The sequence below is a fragment of the Cricetulus griseus genome, chromosome 3 (genome assembly GCF_003668045.3).
Source record: "Cricetulus griseus strain 17A/GY chromosome 3, alternate assembly CriGri-PICRH-1.0, whole genome shotgun sequence".
NCBI lineage: Eukaryota > Metazoa > Chordata > Mammalia > Rodentia > Cricetidae > Cricetulus > Cricetulus griseus.
Window position 1 is genome coordinate 205,513,374 of NC_048596.1, and position 23,616 is coordinate 205,536,989.

The 23,616-nt window shown below is 40.2% G+C and overlaps 1 protein-coding gene across 1 annotated transcript in view; it reads left to right on the forward strand.

Moving 5' to 3' along the window:
- The window catches only part of Itgb1 (integrin subunit beta 1), a 46,930-nt gene that overhangs the window by 21,893 nt on the left and 1,421 nt on the right, over nucleotides 1–23,616 (forward strand). Inside the window, exons 4-15 of the mRNA XM_027404761.2 lie at nucleotides 1,457–1,679; nucleotides 4,082–4,252; nucleotides 4,812–5,050; nucleotides 7,269–7,424; nucleotides 8,338–8,433; nucleotides 8,720–8,809; nucleotides 10,497–10,637; nucleotides 10,989–11,188; nucleotides 12,742–12,980; nucleotides 13,148–13,370; nucleotides 15,022–15,254; nucleotides 17,560–17,726. Coding sequence (XP_027260562.1) covers nucleotides 1,457–1,679; nucleotides 4,082–4,252; nucleotides 4,812–5,050; nucleotides 7,269–7,424; nucleotides 8,338–8,433; nucleotides 8,720–8,809; nucleotides 10,497–10,637; nucleotides 10,989–11,188; nucleotides 12,742–12,980; nucleotides 13,148–13,370; nucleotides 15,022–15,254; nucleotides 17,560–17,726 — 2,178 coding nt within the window. The remainder of the gene's footprint in view (nucleotides 1–1,456; nucleotides 1,680–4,081; nucleotides 4,253–4,811; nucleotides 5,051–7,268; nucleotides 7,425–8,337; nucleotides 8,434–8,719; nucleotides 8,810–10,496; nucleotides 10,638–10,988; nucleotides 11,189–12,741; nucleotides 12,981–13,147; nucleotides 13,371–15,021; nucleotides 15,255–17,559; nucleotides 17,727–23,616) is intronic.

Here is a 23,616-nt window from a genome sequence, read left to right on the forward strand (position 1 = left end):
ACTTATTAAAGGTTCTTGTGCAAAGTGTTCAGTGGAATTGTATTTGGGGTTTATTAGGCTCCGTGGTTTGGTTAAATACTTGGAAATGGAGAATTTCCTAGGAGCTTGTACTTTTTTGGATTTGAGGTTTGATAGTAAATAAATATTTCAGTTTTGATACCTTGGCCCTGGTTGTATAAATGTGCTTGCTGTTTTACATTTGCCTTATGCTGTAAATGTGTTTGCACATTCAAGTGTGTGCGTTGGAAGTGAGAGCAAACAACAGGGTGTCTTGTATTGCTTTCCAACTTATTTTTTAGTGACAGCATCTCTCACTGATTAGTTAGACTGGCCACTGGATCTGAGAACCCACTGTTCTGTCCTCCAGTATTCGGAGCCAGGGTTACCGACATTCATTGGCATGTGCAGCTTTTATGTGGATGCTAGGGATTAGAACTAAGGTTCTCATGTTTGCATAACAAGCACTTTACCCACTAAGCCATCTCCCTAGTCCCCACCTTATTTTTTGTGAATTCATTCATAGAGTATTAGGACCTTTAAAAAGTTCAAGGTGAAATTATAAAAATCTGGGGGCTGGAGAGAGCCCTGGAGAAGAGCACTGTCTGCTCTTCCAGAAGACACAGGCTGTATTCTCAGTACCCACATGTGGCTTAGTCAGTCTGTAACTTCAGTACCAAGAGATCTGATAGCCACTTCTGGCCTCTGTGGGCATTGCACATACGCAGTGCACAGATGCACATGCAGGCAGAACAAATAAAATAAAAATTAAGAAGAACAATAAAAAGACTCATTTACAATATTTTCAGCCAGGCAGTGGTGGCACACCTTAATCCCAGCACTCAGGAGGCAGAAACAGGCAGATCTCTGAGTTCAAAAACAGCCTAGTCTACAGAGTGAGTTCTAAGACAGGCTACAAGAGAAACCCTATCTCAAAAAAAAAAAAAAATTCAGTTAGTTAGGTAAATTTGTATTGTATTATCTACATACACACAGAGACCATTATTGATTGGGATGTATTTAGGCTAATGTGCTTTTTCCTAAACATCTAGTTGTTTAATGGTCTGCTGGGAAGAATATTTAATAATATGAAAGACTTTCTAAGGACTTTTCTAAGAGAAAGTTTTAGAAAAGTTTCTGGCTGATGTATGGGCTCATCTATAATGAGGAGCTGTGAAGCATACCAAGAACTGAAGGATGTAGTTAGTGAGTGATGACACTCTGAACTTGAAAGTGGAACTTTTAAAATATGCACTTAGTCTGGGGAAAAATAGTACTTTCTTCAGAGTTCATTTTACTTCTTTTTGTATAAGAGCACTTATTATGATGTGAATGAAGGGAACATTTTGTTAAAAAGCTAGAAATGAATGATTTTTGTAATTTGCTTACATGCAGTAATAATTATACCAACATGCTTGTTACACTTTTTGCTGATGTCAGTATTTTACATATCTCTTAGACATTTTTACAAGAAGGAATGCCTACTTCTGCACGTTGTGATGATTTAGAAGCTTTAAAAAAGAAGGGCTGCCAGCCAAGTGACATAGAAAACCCAAGAGGCTCCCAAACTATAACGAAGAATAAAAATGTCACCAATCGCAGCAAAGGAATGGCAGAGAAGCTCCGGCCAGAGGACATAACTCAAATCCAACCACAACAGCTACTTCTGAAGTTGCGATCAGGTACCTCCATCCCTACTTGAGGTCTCCATAGTAACTTTAACAAGCCTCCCTTCAGTCTTTGGAGGGTTCAGTTTTTGGAGGTTGACTGGTGCCCAATAATATGGTATAAAGTTAAATTTTTAGAGATAATAACCTTTTTGTTTGTTTTGTTTTTTTGTTTCTAATTTTCGAGACGGTTTCTGTGTAGCCTTGGCTGTCCCAGAACTCGCTCTGTAGACTAGGCTGACCTCAAACACACACAACTGGTAAAGCATGAGCTATGCTCATTTTCTGAGCACATTTTTGTAGCTAAAGGGACTGGTGCAGTTTTGTTCACTCTGCCTCCTGAGTGCTGGGATTAAAGGTGTGCGTCACCACCACCCAGCAAATTCTTGAGTTTTAAAAATAATTGCTTCTATTTGTTACTATAATTTCATAATGTGAATGCAAAGTTTTAATGCATGCATGTGTTTAGTACTATTTAAATACTAAAGTTTTTGTAAGTACCCATGGCTGTCCTACATCTGAAATAGACAGCATGTCCTCTTTCTGCCTGTCGTTCTTCCATCCTGTTACTGCTGCCTGGCTAACCTTCAGCCTAGGAAGTCGACACTGTTTGGATGTGAAATGTCCCACACAGATCATGTATGTAAACATTAGTTCCTGGATCATAGTGTTGTTTTGGGAGACTGTGGAGTTTTCACTGGTGGGGCAGAGTGGGTTTCTGTGGGTGGGTCTTTGTCTTCCTGATTTGCCAAGATATGGAGAACTGCTCCCTCACGGTCCTACTATTGAGGACAAACCTACCCCAGCTTCCATGGCCTCCCTGAAACTGAGCCAAAATAAATCCTCCTCTTCTTAAGTGTCTGTGCCAGTGTTATATCACAGCAAGGAGAAAAGAACTTAGTGCAGACTATAGCAGAGCACCATGTCACCTTGGAGCGACAGACCTGAAGGACCCTTGTTAGGACAGTCATTATGTACTTGTCTAAATGGTCATTTTATTTTCATCATTATTACTTTAAAACATTTTTTTTAGGTGTTTGTTTTGCCTGTATGTGTGTGTCTGGTGCTTGTGGAGGTCAGAAGTCATCAGATCTGTGGAGCTGGAGTTAAGGATAGTTGTGAGTCACCATGTGGGTGCTGCTGGGAAACAAACCTGAGTCCTCTGCAAGAGCAACAAGTGCTGTTAACCTCTGAACCATCTCCAGTCCACATCATTATTACTTTTAAGTCTTTCTGCACTATGGGGTGCTTGTAAGAGTTCTTGGAACACAGGAGCTCATGGTGTTACTCTTTGTTTTTCTCAATTCCTTCCATTGCTTCCAGTTTCCCTTTTGTGTTTTTTTCCCTTCATTCCTCTGCATTTCACTTACAAGTTGGTTGTCCTCTCAAGTCATTGAAATCACTCAAGTCTGCAATAACACATGCTTTTCAGGTTAGCTCCACACCCCTTCTTCCAGCTGCCTGCCAGAAGGCCATGGAGAAAAAAATTAACAATTTTTCATTCAAACAGCCTTCGTTTTCTCCCATGTTTGTAAGTGTTTTGTTAGTGTGCTGGAGTTAGAACTTGGAATCTCTCATGTGCTGGGCAAAAGCTCTACCACTGAGCTGCCTCAGCTCTGTGCTTGTAAGTGAGTAACATATAACATCTGTTACCTCTCATCTTCTCACTTTTCAGTTCATCCTTCCTGCTATTGATCTTTCTGTAGTTTCTAAGTAACCTCTCTACCCCTGTAACTTATTTTTCTAACTCTAAAGTAAAACTAGATTATTACTTACTTTAGCAGTGTCTTTTTACACAAAGACTATTCCACTCCTAATTTTAGTCTCTACCTGTCCATTGGACTCTACAGTGTGCATTGCTTTCATTCTGCCCAAGTTTATGGTGTTCGTTTTTTCTCCTAAATTTGTGTGCAAATCAGCTTGTGGTTACAGAACAACTACTTGAAATAACTTGTAAGAAGAGAAAGCTTGTTTTGGCCCATAGTTTTAGAAGTTTCTGTCTGGGAGAGTAGTCTGTTGTGCTGAGCTTGTGGTGAGGTGATACGTCATGGTGGGGCATCTGGGAAGTGACATTACAACAAGGATGTCTTGCAGACTCAAAGGCACATCACTGTAACCCAAACCTCCTGCTGGTTTCTACCTCTCAGACTTCCAACTGCCTCCCGATAGTGTCAACACATGGGCAGATCCAAATGGCTGCAGAATTATTAGTGTCTTTGGGTTACTGATAGGGGGCATTGCCTTTATCAAGTGTGTGTCTGTTGAGGCTCTAACAGAATTCTTAGGTTTTGTGAAAATTATACACTTAAAAGACTACTATTGAACATGTAAATTGACCTATCTTAATATTTAATTGTTTTTCTAATTTTGTTTTGATTATTGACCACCTAATTTCAATTTTGAATCTTTTTAATTAGGAGAGCCACAGAAGTTTACATTAAAATTCAAGAGGGCTGAAGACTACCCCATTGATCTGTACTACCTTATGGACCTCTCCTACTCCATGAAAGATGATCTGGAGAATGTGAAGAGTCTCGGGACAGATCTGATGAATGAAATGAGGAGGATTACTTCAGACTTCCGAATTGGTAGGAATGTTTGCAACATATTCTTCACAGGCGCGTGTGTCTGTGTCAATGTCTGTAGGCTTCCTCATGTGTGCAGAGCAGGATGTTGAGTGTCTTGCTTTATCACTTTCTGTCTCATCCCATGAGACATGGTTTATCACGTAACGTGGGTTGGTGGCCTGTAATCTTCTTATCTCTTCCTGCAACAGTGCTTGGGTACAGGTATGTGTGACAGCACCTGGCCTTTTACCTGGGTGCTAGGATCTGACCTCATCTTCATGCTTGTTCAGCAAGAGCTCTTGCCCACAATATAATCTCTGCAGCCTCCATACTGGGCTTTAGAAAAAGATGTACATTTAGAGTTGCTGAGATGGCTCAGTGGATAAAAGTCCCTGCCTCCAAGCCTGATGACTGAGTTCAGTCTTTAAAACCAACTCCTGCAATTGTCCTCTAACCACCAGTCATGCTTTGTGGTGTTTGTGTGTGTACCCTCCCCCTAAATAAATAACATCAATTTAAAAGTGTTGTAAGTTTGTTGGGCTCTGCCCATTCACCTATCCAAATGCATTCTTTTCTTTAGGCTTTGGCTCATTTGTGGAGAAGACTGTGATGCCATATATTAGTACAACCCCAGCAAAGCTCAGAAACCCTTGCACAAGTGAACAAAACTGCACCAGTCCCTTTAGCTACAAAAATGTGCTCAGTCTTACTGACAGAGGAGAGTTTTTCAATGAACTTGTTGGTCAACAGCGCATTTCTGGAAACTTGGACTCCCCAGAAGGTGGTTTTGATGCAATCATGCAAGTTGCAGTTTGTGGAGTAAGTGATTTCTTCAGGGGACTGTTAGCATTATTTCCCGTGATTTATTTTAAGTGTGTTTTTACTAAAAGTTAGAACAAAATGATCTTAGCTACTATATTATAAGATCTCCCCAGGGAATGCTGATGTCAGTCTTTTAAGTTCACACCTACCACTGCTGCTTTCTCAACTATTCCTAATCACTGCATCTGCATTTGAGCCAGGCAGGGAAGTTCACCCTAAGGAGCTCTAAAGGCCAGTATGCTATTCATTTGAAACTGGAGCAGAGACTTTAACTGGTTGGGATTTTGGAATAGACTAGGTATCCTAACTTGGTGACTTTGTACTGGAGATGTCACTGATGTTGTCTAGGGTGTATGTCACTAGGAACTCTGAACATGCTGTGTGGAATAGTGCCTCACCACATGTTCCTCAAGTCAGTTTTGTGCTCTGCTCTTGCCTTTGAGACATGTCTTCCTCTTCTGTCTTAATAATAAAAAGAAAGAACTTTCAAAGACCTGAATTGAGCCATATGACAACTTATACTTGTTATAAAAATAGAAATAAAATGCTTGTGGTTTAATTGTGAGGTTTTCAGGGATAGTAAGCCTCGTTCTCTTGGACTAGGGACCACTATTTATGATCCATGGGTATTTTTGCTTGATATATATATATATATATATATATATATATATATATATACTTGTTTGAGACATGGGCTTGTTGTATAGTCCAGGCTACCTTTGAACTTGCAGAGATGTTTTTATCTCTACCATCCAAGTACTGGGATTACAGGTGTGCTCTACTACTTCAGACCCTCAATGATCTTTGAATGAGAGGTGAGGCTGAAAGTAGAAAGTGTTGCTAGGTCGAGAAAGCTTGTCCAGAGTACTTCCCTCTGTAGTAAGTGTGGGTATCCCAGACAGTAAGTAAAGCACTGTCGTGGTATGGAGAGAGGGTTTTCCTGTCCTACCTGCTCCTGGGCAGTGACGATGTCATTGGAGCTGTGTCTTCTGGAAAGGATAATAACAGGCAGCTTATAGTACAGGGGTAAGGTACCATTGCAGTGATCCTTATGAAGTACACATAGACACTGAGCACGTTACTGACCACTGTCTTCTTTTGACTTGCCTGTGGAGTGCTTGTAATCTGAAAAATAGTGTTCCAGGTATCTGCTCTTTGAAAATGGAGAACATTTTCTGGGCTGCCTCTGCTTTAACCAGTAGGATGAAACTAATCATATACCTACCCCTCTCCCATCTCCCAGCTGTGGCTGTCTTTCTGCATTTGTCATACTATAGGGACAAAGGAGCAGGTAACCTGCCTTTGAAAGATGCTCAGAATCAAGAAACTTAATTTTTGTCCCTACAGTGGTAGCACACACCTTTAATCCTAGCACTTAGGAGGCAGAAGCAGGTGAATCTCTGAGTTCAAGGCCAGCCTAGTCTATAGAGCAGGAATGCAGATAAACCCTGCCTCAAACAAACAAACAAAAAATAACAACAGCAAAAAAAGAAACACTATTTTAGGTTCAAAGAATTTACACATGTGTTAACTAAGTTTAAATTTAGGAAAAAGGTGTGTGATTTTTCCCATGATAGAAGATGATTTTCACATTACTTAAATTATTTGTTGAATAAGCTAGTAAAATTGCACAAATGAACTGACTTTGAGCTAGAATGAAGGGATGTAAAGTGGGGCAAGTTCTTTGACAGATTTTCCTACAGTAAGAAAAAGAAGCTAGGCATGGTCGCACAAGTCTGTAATCCCAGCATTTGGGAGTTAGGGGCAGGAGGATCAAAGTTTGAGGCCATACTCAGCTATGTAGTAAATTTGAAGCTAGCATGGGTTGCATAAATCATGTTTCAAAAAAGTAAAGCCTGATGTAGAGGAGAGGGCTGATAAAGGAAGCACATGTTACCAGACATCAGGGTGGGTGGAAATAGGACCCCACAGTCTCTTTATGTATTCATTAGATACTCAGTACCCCCACTAAAAGGCAGGCTCTGAACTGAGTGATTCTGAGCGATGTCGTTATGGGCGGCCAGCAAACAGCAGCTATAAAGTGCTGGAGGAGGATCAGGTAGGCTCTCTGTATTATAAGCAACATAAGCATTGGACAAGAAAGACAATGATACAGAATTAGGTGAAAAGTGCAGTTTGCAGCTTGTGATCGTGAAAGGATTTATGTTGTGTTACTAGGAACAGGGTCTACAGTTGACTTATTTTTATTTTAAAGTCGCTGATTGGCTGGAGGAATGTAACACGACTGCTGGTGTTTTCCACGGATGCTGGGTTTCACTTTGCTGGAGATGGGAAACTTGGTGGTATTGTTTTACCAAACGATGGACAGTGTCACCTAGAAAATAATGTATACACAATGAGCCATTACTATGTAAGTACTTAAGCCCTTACCTAGTGAGTGGCTTCTGGTGGATTTTAGCATGTAATATTGAGCATGTGGGACAGTGGGTTTGTAGCTTTCTTATTTTGCCCTGCTGACTGCCAAGAGAGCTGCATTGCTATGGCAGTTTGTGAAGCTCTGGCATTGTGCTGTTCTGTCTGGGTGGCAGGGGTGCTGAGACCCATCTGGTTCCTCATTTGCATACACCATTTGTCAACTTCCTGATCATATTTCTAAGTGCACAGTTTAATTAGGCTTACCCTCTCTATCTTACATATACCACTTAAAAATATGCACTCTATCTCTCATTGAAAATAGGTAAATCACACAGTCTAGGAGAAATCCAGTAATGGTGAATCTTGGTCTTAAATGCAAGATAACAGAAGTCTTTAGTTTTATTCCTTAATTTCACTGTCCTCACATTTAATGAGCATAGATTGTCTCACATTTAAAATCTCTTAGTATGGGGCTCAGCAGTTAAGAGCACTGGCTGCTCTTTCAGAGGACCTGGGTTCAATTCCCAGCAACCACATTGCAGCTCACAACTGTCTCTAACTCCAGCTCCAGGGCTCTGACACCCTCCCACAGACATAGATGCATGCAAAGCACAACATAAAATAAGAATAAATTATATAAAACCTCTTAAAATATGGAAGTCCTTAAACATATAAGAGAGAAACTCAAATATACACATGATGGCTCAGCAATTCCTTGATATTTGATGTTTGATATTCTTCCATGAAAGTAGTTTTATGTGAGTGATTTGGTTATGAATGCGTATCAGCTGAAATACTGTAATATTAACAACTGGGAATTCAACCTGGGCTACAGAGTGAGACCCAAACAAAACACATCTGATTATACAGTGTATTTAGATACTAAATTATATTACTTGATTCCTCAGGATTATCCCTCAATTGCCCACCTTGTCCAGAAACTAAGTGAAAATAACATTCAGACAATTTTTGCGGTTACTGAAGAGTTTCAGCCTGTTTACAAGGTAAAAAGAATGAAAGTTCTAGATCTTTCTAGTTGTTTGGTCATTAGTAGCAGAATTATGTCTTTGAAATGTAGGAAGGTGCTACCAAGTAGCCAGACTAAATTTGACAAACATTGTTTATGTTCATTTTAATCTCATGTTATTAGGATTGTTACCTTTTTTTTAGATTTGACTTTGAAAGATGATTAGCAAATGAATAGAGACCTAAGGTGTCAAAATAATTGTTAATTTTCAATGGATTGTAATTGGTTGAATAAATATTTGTGTTTTACATGTTTAATTGTAGGAATTGAAGAATTTGATTCCTAAGTCAGCAGTGGGCACACTGTCTGGAAACTCTAGTAATGTGATCCAGCTGATCATTGATGCCTACAATGTGAGTACACTAAATGCTGTCAGCTTCATACCAGGCACTAGGTAAAACACCCTTTATGTACACTTCAGCAAGCTGAAGGGACAGTACAAAATGTGAATTTAAATTCTGTGCCTGGAGGAAAAACTTGATGTCATCTTAGTCTTATGAAAGCATAATTTAAGCAATGTGATAATATTTAGATAAAGACTGTGGGTAATTTCCAAGCTCTTGTTTATGTGTCATCAACCATACATCTCCTAGTTGGAACAAGAGTAAAACACAACTGACATTTTGATGTACACAGCTCTTCTTTCTCTTCCCCAAAGTCACCTTTCTAGAGGCACTTTTCCTGGGACTCATGATGTAGACCAGGCTGGTCTTGAACTCACAGGAATCTACCTGCCTCTGCTTCCTGATTGCTGGGATGGAAGGCGTGCACTGCTATGCCTGGCTAGATCCTTTTATGATGAATGATGTCTGAAAAGGACTTTTTACTTCTTTTTCAAAGGACACACTCAAAGGACACACTCAGTAGTAGTCACAAGCTCTTGTATGTATGTACATACATAGGCATACCATTTAGGAACTGAAACTAGCAGAAGTCTCTCCATTTGGGAGCTTAAGTCAGAATACCTGTGATGATTTCCAAGTACCAGCCAGTAATCATTTAAAATGACCTGCAGGCATCTGTAGTTTCATTGTGACTATTATGTACTACACACACCATTTCCTAGGTCTCCAGTTTTTGGTAGATTAAATTTAGATTAAAAATGTGTGTGTGTGTGTGTGTGTGTGTGTGTGTGTGTGTGTGTGTGTGTGACACAGGACAACTTGTGTGTGAGTCGATTCTCTCCTACCATGTGAATTTGGGATCAAACTCAGGATCAAACTTGATGGCAAGCTCCTTTTAGACTCTGAACCATCTTGCCAGCCCTAGGATTTTTTTTTGAGACAGTATCATGTGGCCCAGACTGTTTAGAATTCTTAGTATAGCCCAGGATCTGAACTTGTGGTGTTCCTGCCTCCACCTCCCAGGTGTGCTCTCTCATGCCTGGCTTTCGTGCCTAGGGTCCCAACACATTTTGGAAGGACTTTGACTCAGAGGGCTTTGGCAGAGACAGCAAGATTCTAGTTCCCAGTCCAGCCTTCATCTGTCTTGACAGATTGTTGTTTTCCTTTCTGCTTACTGTCTGCTCTCTGGACTCTGCCTTGTCAGTGGTCCCCATATTTTATCTTGTCAGTGTTAAGACCCAAGCACAGGGCCACCGAGCTAAGCTCCAGTTTTCCTGGCTCTAGTGGGTGTTTACGAGGTGACAAGATAACAGTGGTCCCTAGTAAACGTGTGTGCTCTGTTGCTCTGGTCTTTAGTTACCTGGAAGGGGGTATGCCAGAAGAAAGCTGTGGACAGCTGTGTGGCACTGGGGACAGCAAGCATCTGTTCTATGTTCTTAGGATTCTTCATAATCAGGCCATTTGCTGTGTGGTCATTAACATTTTGGCTGGATAATAAAGAAACACTTTTACATTATATACATTATTTTGAAGGTTGGACCCTTTTTAGAGTTGACTAAAGATTTTCTAACACTTGGGGATTGAGTTGTATTGAAATGATAGTGTTTTCATAACATCTCATCTCAACCTATTCATTTTTGTGTGTGTTCAAGTAATTTTATTTTACTTCCCTGTTCATGGTTAGTCTTTCTTTTAGTCCCTTTCTTCAGAAGTCATTCTGGAAAACAGCAAATTGCCAGAAGGAGTAACAATAAATTACAAGTCCTACTGCAAGAATGGGGTAAATGGGACAGGAGAAAATGGACGAAAATGTTCCAACATTTCCATTGGAGATGAGGTATGTTGTATGAGATTTTCTGTGAAAAAGAATAAGTATGTGCAAAAAAAATTGAATTTCAAGGCTGAAGAGATGGCTCAGTGGTTAAGAGCATTGGTTGCTCTTGTAGAGAACCTAGGTTTGATTCTCAGCACCCATATGGTCATGGTGGCTCACAGCCACCTGTAACTCCAGTTCCAGGGGACCTCAGTCACTGAATGCACATGGCACACAGATAGGCATGCAGGGAAAGCACCACACACATAAAATAAATCTTAAAAAGTTAAAAAAAATTTCTTATGTGAGAAATGGTAAATGAATAGCTTTGGAAATATTCATTGTTGTTTGCTAATCTAATTTTTTCCTTTTAAGGTTCAATTTGAAATAAGCATAACTGCAAATAAATGTCCAAAGAAAGACAATGAAACGATTAAAATTAAGCCCCTGGGCTTCACTGAAGAAGTAGAGGTCACTCTTCAGTTCATCTGTAAATGCGAGTGCCAAACATATGGCATCGCAGCAAGTCCCAAGTGCCACGAGGGAAATGGGACATTTGAGTGTGGAGCCTGCAGGTGAGTGCAGCCTTGCTGCAGCAGGACAGATACATTACAGTCTGCTCTGCTGGGGAAGCCTGTAGAAAATACAATCATAAACCCGTACATACTCAGGATCTTTCTGTTCTCCACCGTGAAGCCTTAGCTAGGTAAGCAGTGTGTTGGAAGTCTCTCAGGGCTTTCTATTGGCACTCCCCAGTTCTCTTCAGCAAAACACATCTGAAAAAAAAAAAAAAGTAGATAGAAACTTGTTTTATAGAAATAGTCACACTGATAGTGATAACTTTTTTTTTTTTTTTTTAATTTTACTTTGAGAAAGGGCCTTGCTTCGTAGCCTAGGATGACCCCAGGTTTATGATCCTATTGCCTCTGTACCCAGGTTATAGGCAGAAGCCAATATTCCCAGTGCTGACAGTTATATCTATGAATTAGTTAACAAGAATAAGCAGTGTTTACCTTGAACTGGATTAATTTTGTATTGCTAGGATAAAGAGAAAACATTCTTAAAGTAAGTGTGTGTGCGTGTGCGTGTGCGTGTGTGTGTTTGTGTTTGTGTGTGTGCACGTGCGCGCGCGCGCCTACCCACATGTCATGGCAGGCTTGTGAGGGTAAGGACAATTTCTGGAGTTGGTTCTCTGTCTACCATGGGAATCCCAGGGATTGAATTCAGGTTGTCAGGTTTGGTGGCAAGTGCCTTTACCACCTGAGCCATTTCACCAGCCCCCTTGGCTACTTTTTAAATTAAAAATTAAACTGTGTTCATAATACAGTCTTTTCTTTAAAATTCAACTTTTAAATCTACATATCAGCCCCACATTACTGTGGTTTTTATTATTGACTGAAAAAAGGTTGAACAGCTATGTTTATCATCAATTTTTTTGTTTGTTTTTGTTTTGTTTTGTTTATAAAAGAAAGAGCTTCTCTGTATAACAGCCCTGACTGTTCTGGATGTTCTGGAACTCACTCTGTAGATCAGGCTGGCCTCGAACTCAGGCTGGCCTCGAACTCACAGAGATCCACTTTTCTCTGCCTCCCAAGTACTGGGATTAAAGATGTCCATGAACACAGTCCAGCTACCATCTATTTTTAATTGCCCATTTTAATGAATAATTTAAATATTGTATTTTCCTGTGTTGTATTTATCTTGCTTAAGTCATTAAAATATCTTTTTAGGCTGTGCGTCGTAACATACAACTTTAATCCCAGTACTTGGGAGGCCAGAGGCAGGCAGATCTCTGGGTTCAAAGCTAGTCTGGTCCACAGAGAATCTTATTTCCCTGAAAAATGAATTTGTTTTACTTTTCCAGAGGTTTTGTTTGCTTGTTTGTTTAACTAGAGTGTTTTCATTTTGGTTAGAATGGTTCCTTGCTGAAGATGAGTTTCCCCGAGTCCCCTGCTTGTTCCATAAGAACTTGAGTTGCTACTGTGTGTATGCATGTGTATGCGTGTGTAAACACAGTGTACTTCTCTCCTGACTGCATGTGTGGGGTGGATATCCCTAGCTGCTACTGTGTTAGTGTGAGGAGATTGTCATATGTTTGTTTAATGTAACTGTTTGCATCTTTCCACAGGTGCAATGAAGGGCGTGTTGGGAGGCACTGTGAATGTAGCACGGATGAAGTGAACAGTGAAGACATGGACGCTTACTGCAGGAAAGAGAACAGCTCAGAAATCTGCAGTAACAATGGAGAATGTGTCTGCGGACAGTGTGTGTGTAGGAAGAGAGATAATACAAATGAAATTTACTCTGGCAAATTCTGCGAGTGTGATAACTTCAACTGTGATAGGTCCAATGGCTTAATCTGTGGAGGTGAGTAGGCACCGGGTGAACACACAGAAAGAGAAAGGGGCAGCAGTTAGGGCAGGCCTTCCATGAGATCTGCTTTCTTCTATGTTGTGCCTTGTTTTTAACTTGTGAATAATTGCTGTGATGGTACGTTTTACCATTATTTTGAAAAAGGATGTTTTTCGTTGCAGGAAATGGTGTTTGCAGGTGTCGTGTGTGTGAATGCTATCCCAATTACACTGGCAGTGCATGTGACTGTTCTCTGGACACTGCTCCATGTATAGCATCAAATGGTCAGATCTGCAATGGCCGGGGTGTCTGTGAGTGTGGTGCCTGTAAGTGCACAGACCCCAAGTTTCAAGGGCCAACCTGTGAGACATGTCAGACCTGCCTTGGTGTCTGTGCAGAGCACAAGTAAGTACTGCCTAGCTGATTCACGTAGTTACACTCACTTTGCTGACCCCAGGACCACTAGGAAGATTATTTGCTGCTTTTTATGTAGCCCATTTTTTATGTCCTAAAAATTCTTAATAGTGAGTGAGGATTGTGTGACACTGAAGTGTGACATGAGAGCTGTGCTGTGATGTTACCTTATTTAATAACTGGCACTGCTATTGTTTGTTTTTAAGCTTTAGTGTTAGGACTAGAGCTCTGAGCTCTACCATAGAGGCATACTCTAGTCTAGTTGCTACCTATTGCCTCAGGATAATGGAAGGTTTTTCTCCTTGGTAAACTATTACACCAGTAATACTGTAGTTTTATGTTACATATTTAATGTGTGATATAGATCCAGTTTTATTACCTATATATATATATATATATATATATATATTTTTAATTACCTACAATTTTATGCTGTGAAGGTGTGTATACATGCATGTATATGTGTGTGCCTGGAGGTCAGACAGCCTTGGGTTATTTCCCAGGAGCCTTCTACCTTTGTGTACCACAGGGTTTTTCATTTCCCTGGAACTTTGCTAAGTAGGTTCTTCTTCCCTAGCACTGGGATTGCAGAAGTGTAGTACCTTCATGCATGGCCTTTTATGTGGCTTCTAGTGGTCTGAACTCAGGTCCTCATGCTGTGAGGCTGACACTTCACTAATTGAGCCACCTTCCCAGCCCACCTTTATTTCTTTATTATGATTTAATTATCATTTTGGAGACCAGCAGTTTTTCAAAACCTATTAATGGGAAATTTATTTGTAACAAAAATCCAAATGTTAGCAGTGACTTGGAAAATGTATTCAGTTTCTTTATAATTGTTATAAAGTTGAATCTCTAGCTTGTTCACTGAGACATGTTGAATTGTGTTAATTTTTTTTTTTTTTTTTTTTATAAAATTTACACACAGTTTCTAGAATGAGAGACCTTGTTATTGAGTATGGGCTATCCTTGAACTTGAGATCCTTCTGCCTCAGCCTCCCCATGCTGGACTGCTAGGACCCCGTGTTTGACTATCATCAACGGCTCAGACTAGGTTTTTATACATGTCCCCAGGTTTGCAGTGTGCTAGTTGGTGGTCTTGGACATACCTGTTACAGGTTTGTCATGGACATGTTGGTGTCTTTACATAAAGAATCCACTATACAGGCCTCACTGGCATCTATGCAATACCCATAGCTGTGCTATGGATGTCAGGTCTGTAGCCAACTAAGAAGCAAGGTTTCTGAATCAGATGTTGGGTGAATCCTCAATAAGGCCCGGTATTGCCAGGCCTCAGAGCCACTGGCCTTTACTAAAGTTCCTTATTCCTCCAGTGAAGGGCATGAGCTTACAGGCAGCCTCTGTAACCAGAGGCTTCTTGGGTGCTTTGCTGCCAGTGGACGTGGTCCAGAGTGGGCCTGGAAAACACCTGATTTGTTCCCTTACCCTTTGACTGTGGCCTTGCCAGCCAGGTTGGTACTAGCCTTAGTAGCAGTACTTGACTGAGGCTGCTGGAAACGGGGCTCTCTTGTGGAACATATTGCCCCTATTCCCTCTGAGCTTATGCCATTAGTTTGGCCTATGAAGTACTCTAAACAAAATTCATCTTAGTACATGCTAAGTGTACCGATTTCTGTCTTAGAGAATGTGTTCAGTGCAGAGCCTTCAATAAAGGAGAAAAGAAAGACACATGTGCACAGGAGTGCTCCCACTTCAACCTCACTAAAGTGGAAAGCAGGGACAAGTTGCCTCAGCCGGTGCAGGTCGATCCGGTGACCCACTGCAAAGAGAAGGACATTGATGACTGCTGGTTCTACTTCACCTACTCAGTGAATGGCAACAATGAAGCCATCGTGCATGTTGTGGAGACTCCAGGTAGAAGTTGGGAGATGCCTTGTTTCTGTGCTGGGTTATTGCTGGGGCTCTGCCATCAGAAACAGCCTGGATTCTTCCTATTTAAGCTTACGTTGGGAAAATTTCCTCTCAAAACTTAAAGTAGAATTTGGCTAAATATATAACAATCAAGGAAGAGAAAGATGAACTTTTAAGTTTCCTGAGTGGAGCATTTCAAGATTAAATGCAATAATCTGCCCATAGATGCAACGTTTTGATGATATTTGAATCTTGAGTTTGATTCAACTTTAGGTATTGGGAGAGGTTTTCTTAAAGATGTTACTAATATTGAATTTGTTCAACTTCCAAAAATTAGGCACATTTTACTTTTTTTTTTTTTTTCTAGTAGCCTTTGTAGATTTTTTTTGGTCATTCTTTATTATTCATGCATAGGTTTTTTTTTGTCTTGAACATATTTTGAGCATATGGTGAGCATATGTATAATGTTACAGTAAACTGTCCAACTTTTTAGTTTTTAAAAAAGAAATGGTTGTGTGTGTGTGTTTGTGTTTGTGTAACTTTGTGGAGTTGCTTCTCTCCTGCTACATGGTTCCTGAGAATCAAACACAAGTGGTCAGTCTTGGCAGCAAGTGCCATTATCCACTGAGCCATCCTGTGGTCTTTGCACTCTCCTGAAGTATCAGGCAGGAGCCCTGTGAATACTGTAACCAAATAATAAAAACCCAGAGGCAGATATTGGAGCTTAAGCTGAAGATCAGAAAAGCAAAGCAGCTGGCCACTAGCTCTTACCTCTGCCTTAGACTGAAAGGGCCATCCTGTCTCCATGAATTCTCAGATTGAAACTCCAGACTACACTCCTCACCAAATCTCAGACTCCTAGATTAATGCTCTCCACCAAAAACCTTAGACTGCTCTAGGGGAGATCCTGTCTCTTCCTGCCTTATCCTCTCTGCCCAGCCATATCACTCCTGTCTCCACCTCCCTAGTGCTGGGATTAAAGGTGTGAGCTGTTTCTCTTTTAGACTGGTCACTGGGTGACCTTGAACTCAGAGAGATCATCTGCCTCTGTCTCCTGAGTCCTGGGATTAAAGGTGTGTGCCACCATTCTGCCTAGCTTCTATAGCTAACTAGTGTGGTTGGCTTTGCATTCTGATCCCCAGGAAAGCTTTATTAAATAGTAAACAATATATCATCACAGAATATTGTCAGGTGTGCCTCTGTGTCTTTTCACTGTGCTAGCAATCTTTGCACACAAAAGGTTTGTTGCTGTTTTATGGTGTTGTGCAGTGACCCCAGGGGTTGCTATAGGGAGCGCTTGCTGATTTCTACAGTGTTTGTGACAATACTTTGACATCACACCAGATCACAGATTTAATTGGGGAAAAATGCATCTTGATAAAATACGGTCTTTTTAAAAATTAATGTAATTAGTAGGCGTGGGCATGGGTGTGGGCGTGTGTGTGTGTGTGTGTGTGTGTGTGTGTGTGTGTGTGTCTGTGTGTCTGTGTGTGTGTCTGTGTGTGTGTGTGTGTGTGTGTCTGTGTGTGTGTGTGTGGGGGGGGGTCATTTACATGTCATTGGTTGGTGCCAGCACTTTTATTTGCACACCTCATTCATGCACATAAGGTGTTTCTCTAATTACCTCAGTATTTTTGTTTGGTTTTTGGACAGTTTTGCCATATAGCTCTTGGCTGACCTGTAACTCACAACATAGACCAGGCTGACTTCAAAGTTGTGACAATCTTGCAGTCTCTGCCACTTGAGTGCTGGCCTATGCCTGGCTGCCAATCATCTTTGGTGTATTTTTATTTATCATTGCTTAGTACTTTATAATCTTAATTATTATTAAGTATTATTAAATATTTAGTATTGTTAATTATTAAGTATTATTCTTAATTGCATATAAGCTTTTCATTATTTTTGATGCTGTTAGGATTTTTAAAGATTTTCTGTCTTTGGGGAAAGAAATATATTCTATAACCCTCAAATAAATGACCTACTGATTTTATTTCCTGCAGTCTTGTAAGCTCCCTTGTTAGAACCTAGTAACTTCTTTTGTTTGCTTATTTGAGACAGGGTGTCACTATGTAGATGAGGCTGGCCTCAAATTCATAGAGGTCCACCTGTCTCTTGAGATTAAAGGTACATGCAACCACACCTGGCCTAGAACCTAGTAGCTTTTAGATAGGTTTTGGGGATAGTTTGCAGTCTCTTGAGTTTTTAGTACTCTATTAATTTTGTAAGATCCTGCCAAGCTCTTTGTGGTCATGTGAACTATGTGTATATTTAGTCCTTGTATGCTCACCTTTAACCTTTTCACTTGCAGACTGTCCTACTGGTCCCGACATCATTCCAATTGTAGCTGGTGTGGTTGCTGGGATTGTTCTCATTGGCCTCGCCTTGCTGCTTATTTGGAAGCTTTTAATGATAATCCATGACAGAAGGGAATTTGCTAAATTTGAAAAGGAGAAAATGAATGCCAAGTGGGACACGGTAAGTTATGAACCATCTACTGAGAAGTAGGTTGGCTCATGAAATACATGTAACTTACTGGTGAGACTGACCTCTAAAGTCCTCTTTAAATGTTTCATTCCCCAAAGTTTATTATTCAAACAGTTTGCATTTGCTGACAACTAGAAGCCTGCTATCGCAGTAAAACATTTATGAGGATACATATTCTGTGTATATTGTGGGCAGTGCTTTTAGTTCTTTAATAGGTCTGATTCTAAATGTGTTGTCTCACTTATCTACTGTAAAGTAGAATCTTAAATGATATTATCACCACTGTCTCAGACAACACTAAAGAAAGACCCACCACCACCACTACATACCTCCAGTATGATTCTCTTCATGTGACTGCTGGGAAACACAACCAGATCAGTGGTTCTGAGGCTAGAGTGATGAGAGGGCTGACCAGAAGGCAGGGTGGGTACAAGGGACTTTCTTGGGATGAGTTCTATAGTACATGGGTTTGTGCATTTGGAAATACTTGACCCGAACTCTGTAAAACTTGCTTAATAGAAATACAGGCCTTGACTGGCGTGTGCTGATTCAGTGCTTTCAGAATGGAGTCGGGTGGCTGGCTAAATGTGGCCCTTATATATTCACATTTTGACACAAGAAAGAGGTGATGTCTTCAGTGTTCTTAAGTTGTAAATACGAGTAATCACGTGCCTTTTCTATAGTTAGGTTGTTTTTTTTTTTTTAGAAATTTCAGAATAGAATGAGAATAGAAATTGAATTCCATTTTATGGTGTTTATACACTATTCATACCAATTTTCTTTCTGACAAAATCACTAGAAACTATTTTTTTCACTTTAGCAAGAAAATCCGATTTACAAGAGTCCTATTAATAATTTCAAGAACCCAAACTATGGACGTAAAGCTGGTTTCTGAGTTGCCGTTCGTATTTCCTTCCACTTTCTATTCTTGCATGTGAACTTCTGTCTTTTTTACTGCACCACGTGTGTCTTAGCTCTACTGCTGTTTTTGTTTGGCTTTATTTATGTGGCTATCTGTGGCTTCTCTCATATGTTAACTTAGTGCTTGGAAGGCTTTACAAACAACAAGGTATAGAGCAGCCCCCTTGTGGTGGAGAGAGAGAATGTTTTGCAGCCAGGCAGCCCTGGCCAGCCCTTGCCCCTCTGCTTAGTGAGCAGAGCAGTCCTGAGCTCTGTCACCTCCCTGAGGCTGTTCTTCTTACCTCTTCAGCAGGGGGGTCATGCTGTCAACTGTCAAATGGGGTGGCTTCGTGAAGCAATTGGACTACACCCACTCTCTGATACAGTTCTGTTCGAGAAGGTTGTCACATAATAAATTACCGCCTGGATTGAATAGTGAAATTGAGTGTGAAATCAAAATGGCAAAACCAAGGGTAGAACCATAGTGTAGTGTTTGTATTGTTCACAATTACAATTTGTAGTACCCACTCTAGAAAGATTCTGAGGCTTTTAAGTTCTTGATTATGTGGGAATTCCACTAAGAAGCAGAATACTGTTGTGTGTTTCTTACTATTTATTTATTTATTTATTTATTTATTTATTTATTTATTTGGTTTTCGAGACAGGGTTTCTCTGTATAGGTTTGGAGCCTGTCCTGGAACTCACAGAGAGTATACCACCACCGCCTGCCTCTTATTAGTTATTAAATGGTTCTGACCTTCAAGTTTAAAACTGAACATTTTTGCTCCTTTTTTTTAAATTTTATTTTTTGCTTGAGACAAGGTATTAAGTTCTTATTCTGTAGTCCTGGTTAACCTGGAACTTACTATGTAGATCAGGCAGGACTTGAACTCCCAGAGATCTGCCTGTTTTTTTACCTCTCTGAAGACTCTCCCTCAGCTGGAGAGATGGCCCAGCAGTTGAGAGCATTGTCTGCTTTTCCATAGGTTCTGAGTTCAATTCCCAGCAACCACAAGGTGGCTCACAACTATCTATAGTGGGATCTGATACCTTGTTCTGGCATAAAGTAGTATATGCAGATAGAGCACATATATATAAATCTTTAAAAACTCCAAAAAACTCTCCCAAAGAAAAGGATTACATTTAGCATCAAATTCTTTTCTCATAGATTGGATAGAGCCTGAGAGGATTCGTGTTTTCTCATCTCCAGTTTCTGTAGAGACAATGTTAGTGACAGCTACAGGGTTCTCTTGTGTTTCAGGAATGGGTCTCAGTATCCTGTATTCTTGGTTAGTCATGAGAATAGTGGGAACTATCTTTGTTCCTGTTTTATATAAGAGAAGACTAAAGCAGAGAAGCCAAGTTCACACAGAGGGTTAATGACACGAGATTCAACTCTAGTCTGTCGGATTCCATCACTTATACAAGTTCCTGTCCTCTGACCTGTACCCGTTAGCTGGTTAGCAGTCACATTCTTAAGAGAGCATTACTTACCTGTTTAGGATGAAATAAAGCACTTCACAGAGCTGCCTGTTTTGACCCCTTTGTGACTTGGGGTAATGGGGAAACATAATGGGGAATCACTTTCCTACACAGAATTCTGCACTGCTGTTATGGTTACTTACTCTGTTAGCAAACTCTGAAAGCAAAATTGAAGGGCTGCAGGGTGTATTGTGGGAGGCCTGCAGTTCCATCCCCAGCCCTGCAATTACTCAGTCATGAATCAGTCAGTTAATGAAAATGGACTTGCAGAAAGCTCCAAATATGGGAATGTTCTGTATGTTTAAGGGACACAGAATGTAGCAGTGCTACTAGAAATCATGACTTGCTGGATCTTACTGCTAAGAAGGTTTTATGTAAGGGTTACTTTGTTGGCAGAAAAAGTTATCGTTAAGCTCATGTATGTTTGAAAACTTGATGCATTCTTTCACTCTCACCTGGTACTTGGCAGAAGTAATTATTGCAGGAAACTGGTTAGCTAGTGAAATTACTGGGGCTTTATTTCTTTCCTTTGTGGAAACAATCAGGTCTTAACAATTTCATATAGCTACTTCTCATAGAAGAATTTTTCGCTTGTTTTACTGAGGTGAATATTTGCCCTTTCTGTACATTTACTAGCACTTTGAGTAAATAATCAGTAGTTACTATTTATACATATTATATATATTCTTGACTTAATCTTTGGCGATAGTGTACTTTCTTTAGCCAAAATAAGCCTTTCAAATAATTAAGAAAGCAAAGGTTTTAAAATTTTTATTTTCATATTATTGAAATGTAAGAAAATTTATAGCTTTAGATTATATATCCTAAGATGTTTTCTTAATAAAAATTATAGTAGAAATTAACAGTAAGAATTAATGATAATTAATAAGTCAGAAAAAAAATCACACGAAAACATTTTTATGCTATCGAACTAAGGCTTTCCACCATTAGTTAGCAGACACTGTGATTTTGTACATACATAAGACTGCCATGTTGGAACACCAGAAAATGATTAGGTCTGTCTTCCCTGCTGTGGATTACAAGCCTCCCAGTTTGCATTTCATACCTTATATATATGCCATGTACATAAGCAATTTACAGCTACCATGATCAGCTGCTCATAGTGGACAAAGGAACTCACTCCAGAGGATAGCCTACACTTCACGTGCAAATATGCTTTGGCTTCTTGGGGCAGGGGCTATGCCCTGAGTGACAAGACTAATCTGAATTACTTTAGTTTACCTTCATTTAAACTGATCCCTAATATACATAGTGGGTTTAATTTTATCTCTAACATGCATGTTAAACTTTTGTTTGATTGGACTTTGAAATAATAAATATAAATGTTTGTGTATGGCAAAGCAGACTTCTTCAAAGGTAAGTTTTTCCAAATAAATTCTATTTTAGACTCCATGACAATAAAAATTAAACTTTTTTATATTTTGCTCCCTTACAATTTTTAAGCACTAAATATTAGATTATGTTAAATGCATAAACCTAAACACAATTAAATGGCAGTTTAAAAGCCTGTAATATATTTGAAAATGCAGCAGTTCTAGTGTCACACCCAGATGGAAGCAGTGAGTTTCCAAGAAGGCAAGCAGCCTCTTACCTGAAAGAGGAGTGCTGTGAACCTGTGAAGTGCTGTGCTTGCTCCGGCCAGCCCTTGAACAGAGAAGTTGAGAGTTTGAGCAGTTTGTTGTCAGTGTAAGAGGGTGTTTGTTTGAGGAATCTTGTATTACTTACTTTTCTGTTGCTCTACATGAGCAACTCAATGGAGAAAAGCTTTGCTCTGGCTCCCGATTAGAGGGTACATTCTGTCACAGTGGAGAAATCACAGCAGTTGGAGCTTGGTCAGATTGTATCCGGTCACAAAACAGTGACAAATGCTGGGCTCAGCTCACTTTCTCATTTTATACACTATTCAAGCTCAGGAAATAATTCTGCCCACCGTGGGCAGCCCCTACTTGATTAACTTAATCAAGATAATTCCCCACAGACATGGCCAGAGGCCTGTCTACCACATGGTGTTAGATGTTATTAAATTGACAGTTGACATTAACCGTCTATTCTGGTTTGCAGTCTGTTGCTGTGATAAGCACTGTGACCCAAAGCACCTTAGAGAAACCGAAGGGTTACTGGTTACATCTTTCATCAAGGAAGGCCAAAGCAGGAGCTCAGAGCAGGAACCTGGAGACAGGAGCTGAAGGAAAGACCACCAGAGAAATTCTTAATGCTGTAAACCAGCATTCTTTCCCTGGCTTGCTCAGCTACCTTTCTTATTCAGCCCAGGCCCTACCTGCTCAGGAGTGCCACCATCCACAGTGGGCTGGACCTTCCTACACTAACTAGAAATAATGAAAATGCCCCCAAAGACTTGCCCACAGGCCACTAGAATGGAGGCAATTCCTTAACTAAAATTCCCTCACCCAAGAAGACCTTAGTTTGTGTCAAGTTAACAAAACTAGCCAGTATACCAGCATAGATCCTCCATGCTCAGAAGCCATCATGCTTTGAGCACTGGGAGTAAGTGATCAGGTGTGGCCCTGTTCTCACTGTATTCACACAGCTGCTGCCGCCTTGGTAGATGCTGACCTGGCCCTCAGGGCTGAGCCCACACTGCCTTCCTCTCTTGTCTCTGCCTTCCCAGCACCTCAGAACATATTTTATGTATGTTGTATGAACTGTATGTATCTCTGCCTAGATGTGGCATTCTTTGCTCTATACCTTGGCTTTGTATATATTTCTTTTTGCTTTTCAATAATTTATTTGTAGTCAGTTTTTCTTTTTTCTTTTTCTTTTCTTTCTTTTTTGAGACAGGTTTGTCTGTGTAGCCCTGGCTGTCCTGGAACTCACTCTGTAGACCAGGCTGGCCTCAAACTCACAAGATCTATGTGCCTGTGCCTCCCAAGTAGTGGGATTAAAGGTGTGTGCCACAACTCCCTGGGAAGTATTCCAAACTTCTCATGTTAATCTCCCTTTCTAGTACTGTTCTCATGATATATACATGATTCTGTTTTGAACTCTGTCTAATCACCTTATTTTATATCTTAACAATACCATATACTGCACTCTCCTCAAGGACAGAGTTGTGATTGTATAATTATGATTGCTATTGTTCTGCTTAAAACACCACAGTCAGTATATTTTTCAGTCTTGAGAAATGTTTGTGGCTTTGAGTCACTTGCTGAATTCTCAGTGGTCCTTCAGACTAGAACTGTGATCAGCATCATCCTTAGGCTATTGAAGAATAGTGATTTCATGAAGAGTATAATTATTAGTTAACATTCTAAGCATATTTTTGCAGTGCCTTGGGTGACACTGGCAGACATGTCCAGAACACTAAATCAGTCAGTTCTGTAGAAGATCCCAGGAGCACAGCTCCTCACCTGAGGACAAAGTCAGCCACCCCTTTTTATCATCAAGCACTCCTATGCATTAGGGTGTGTGAGTCAGGTCCTGAGTGCTTCTGTAAGTTGGGCACCAGACCTTCAGAGGT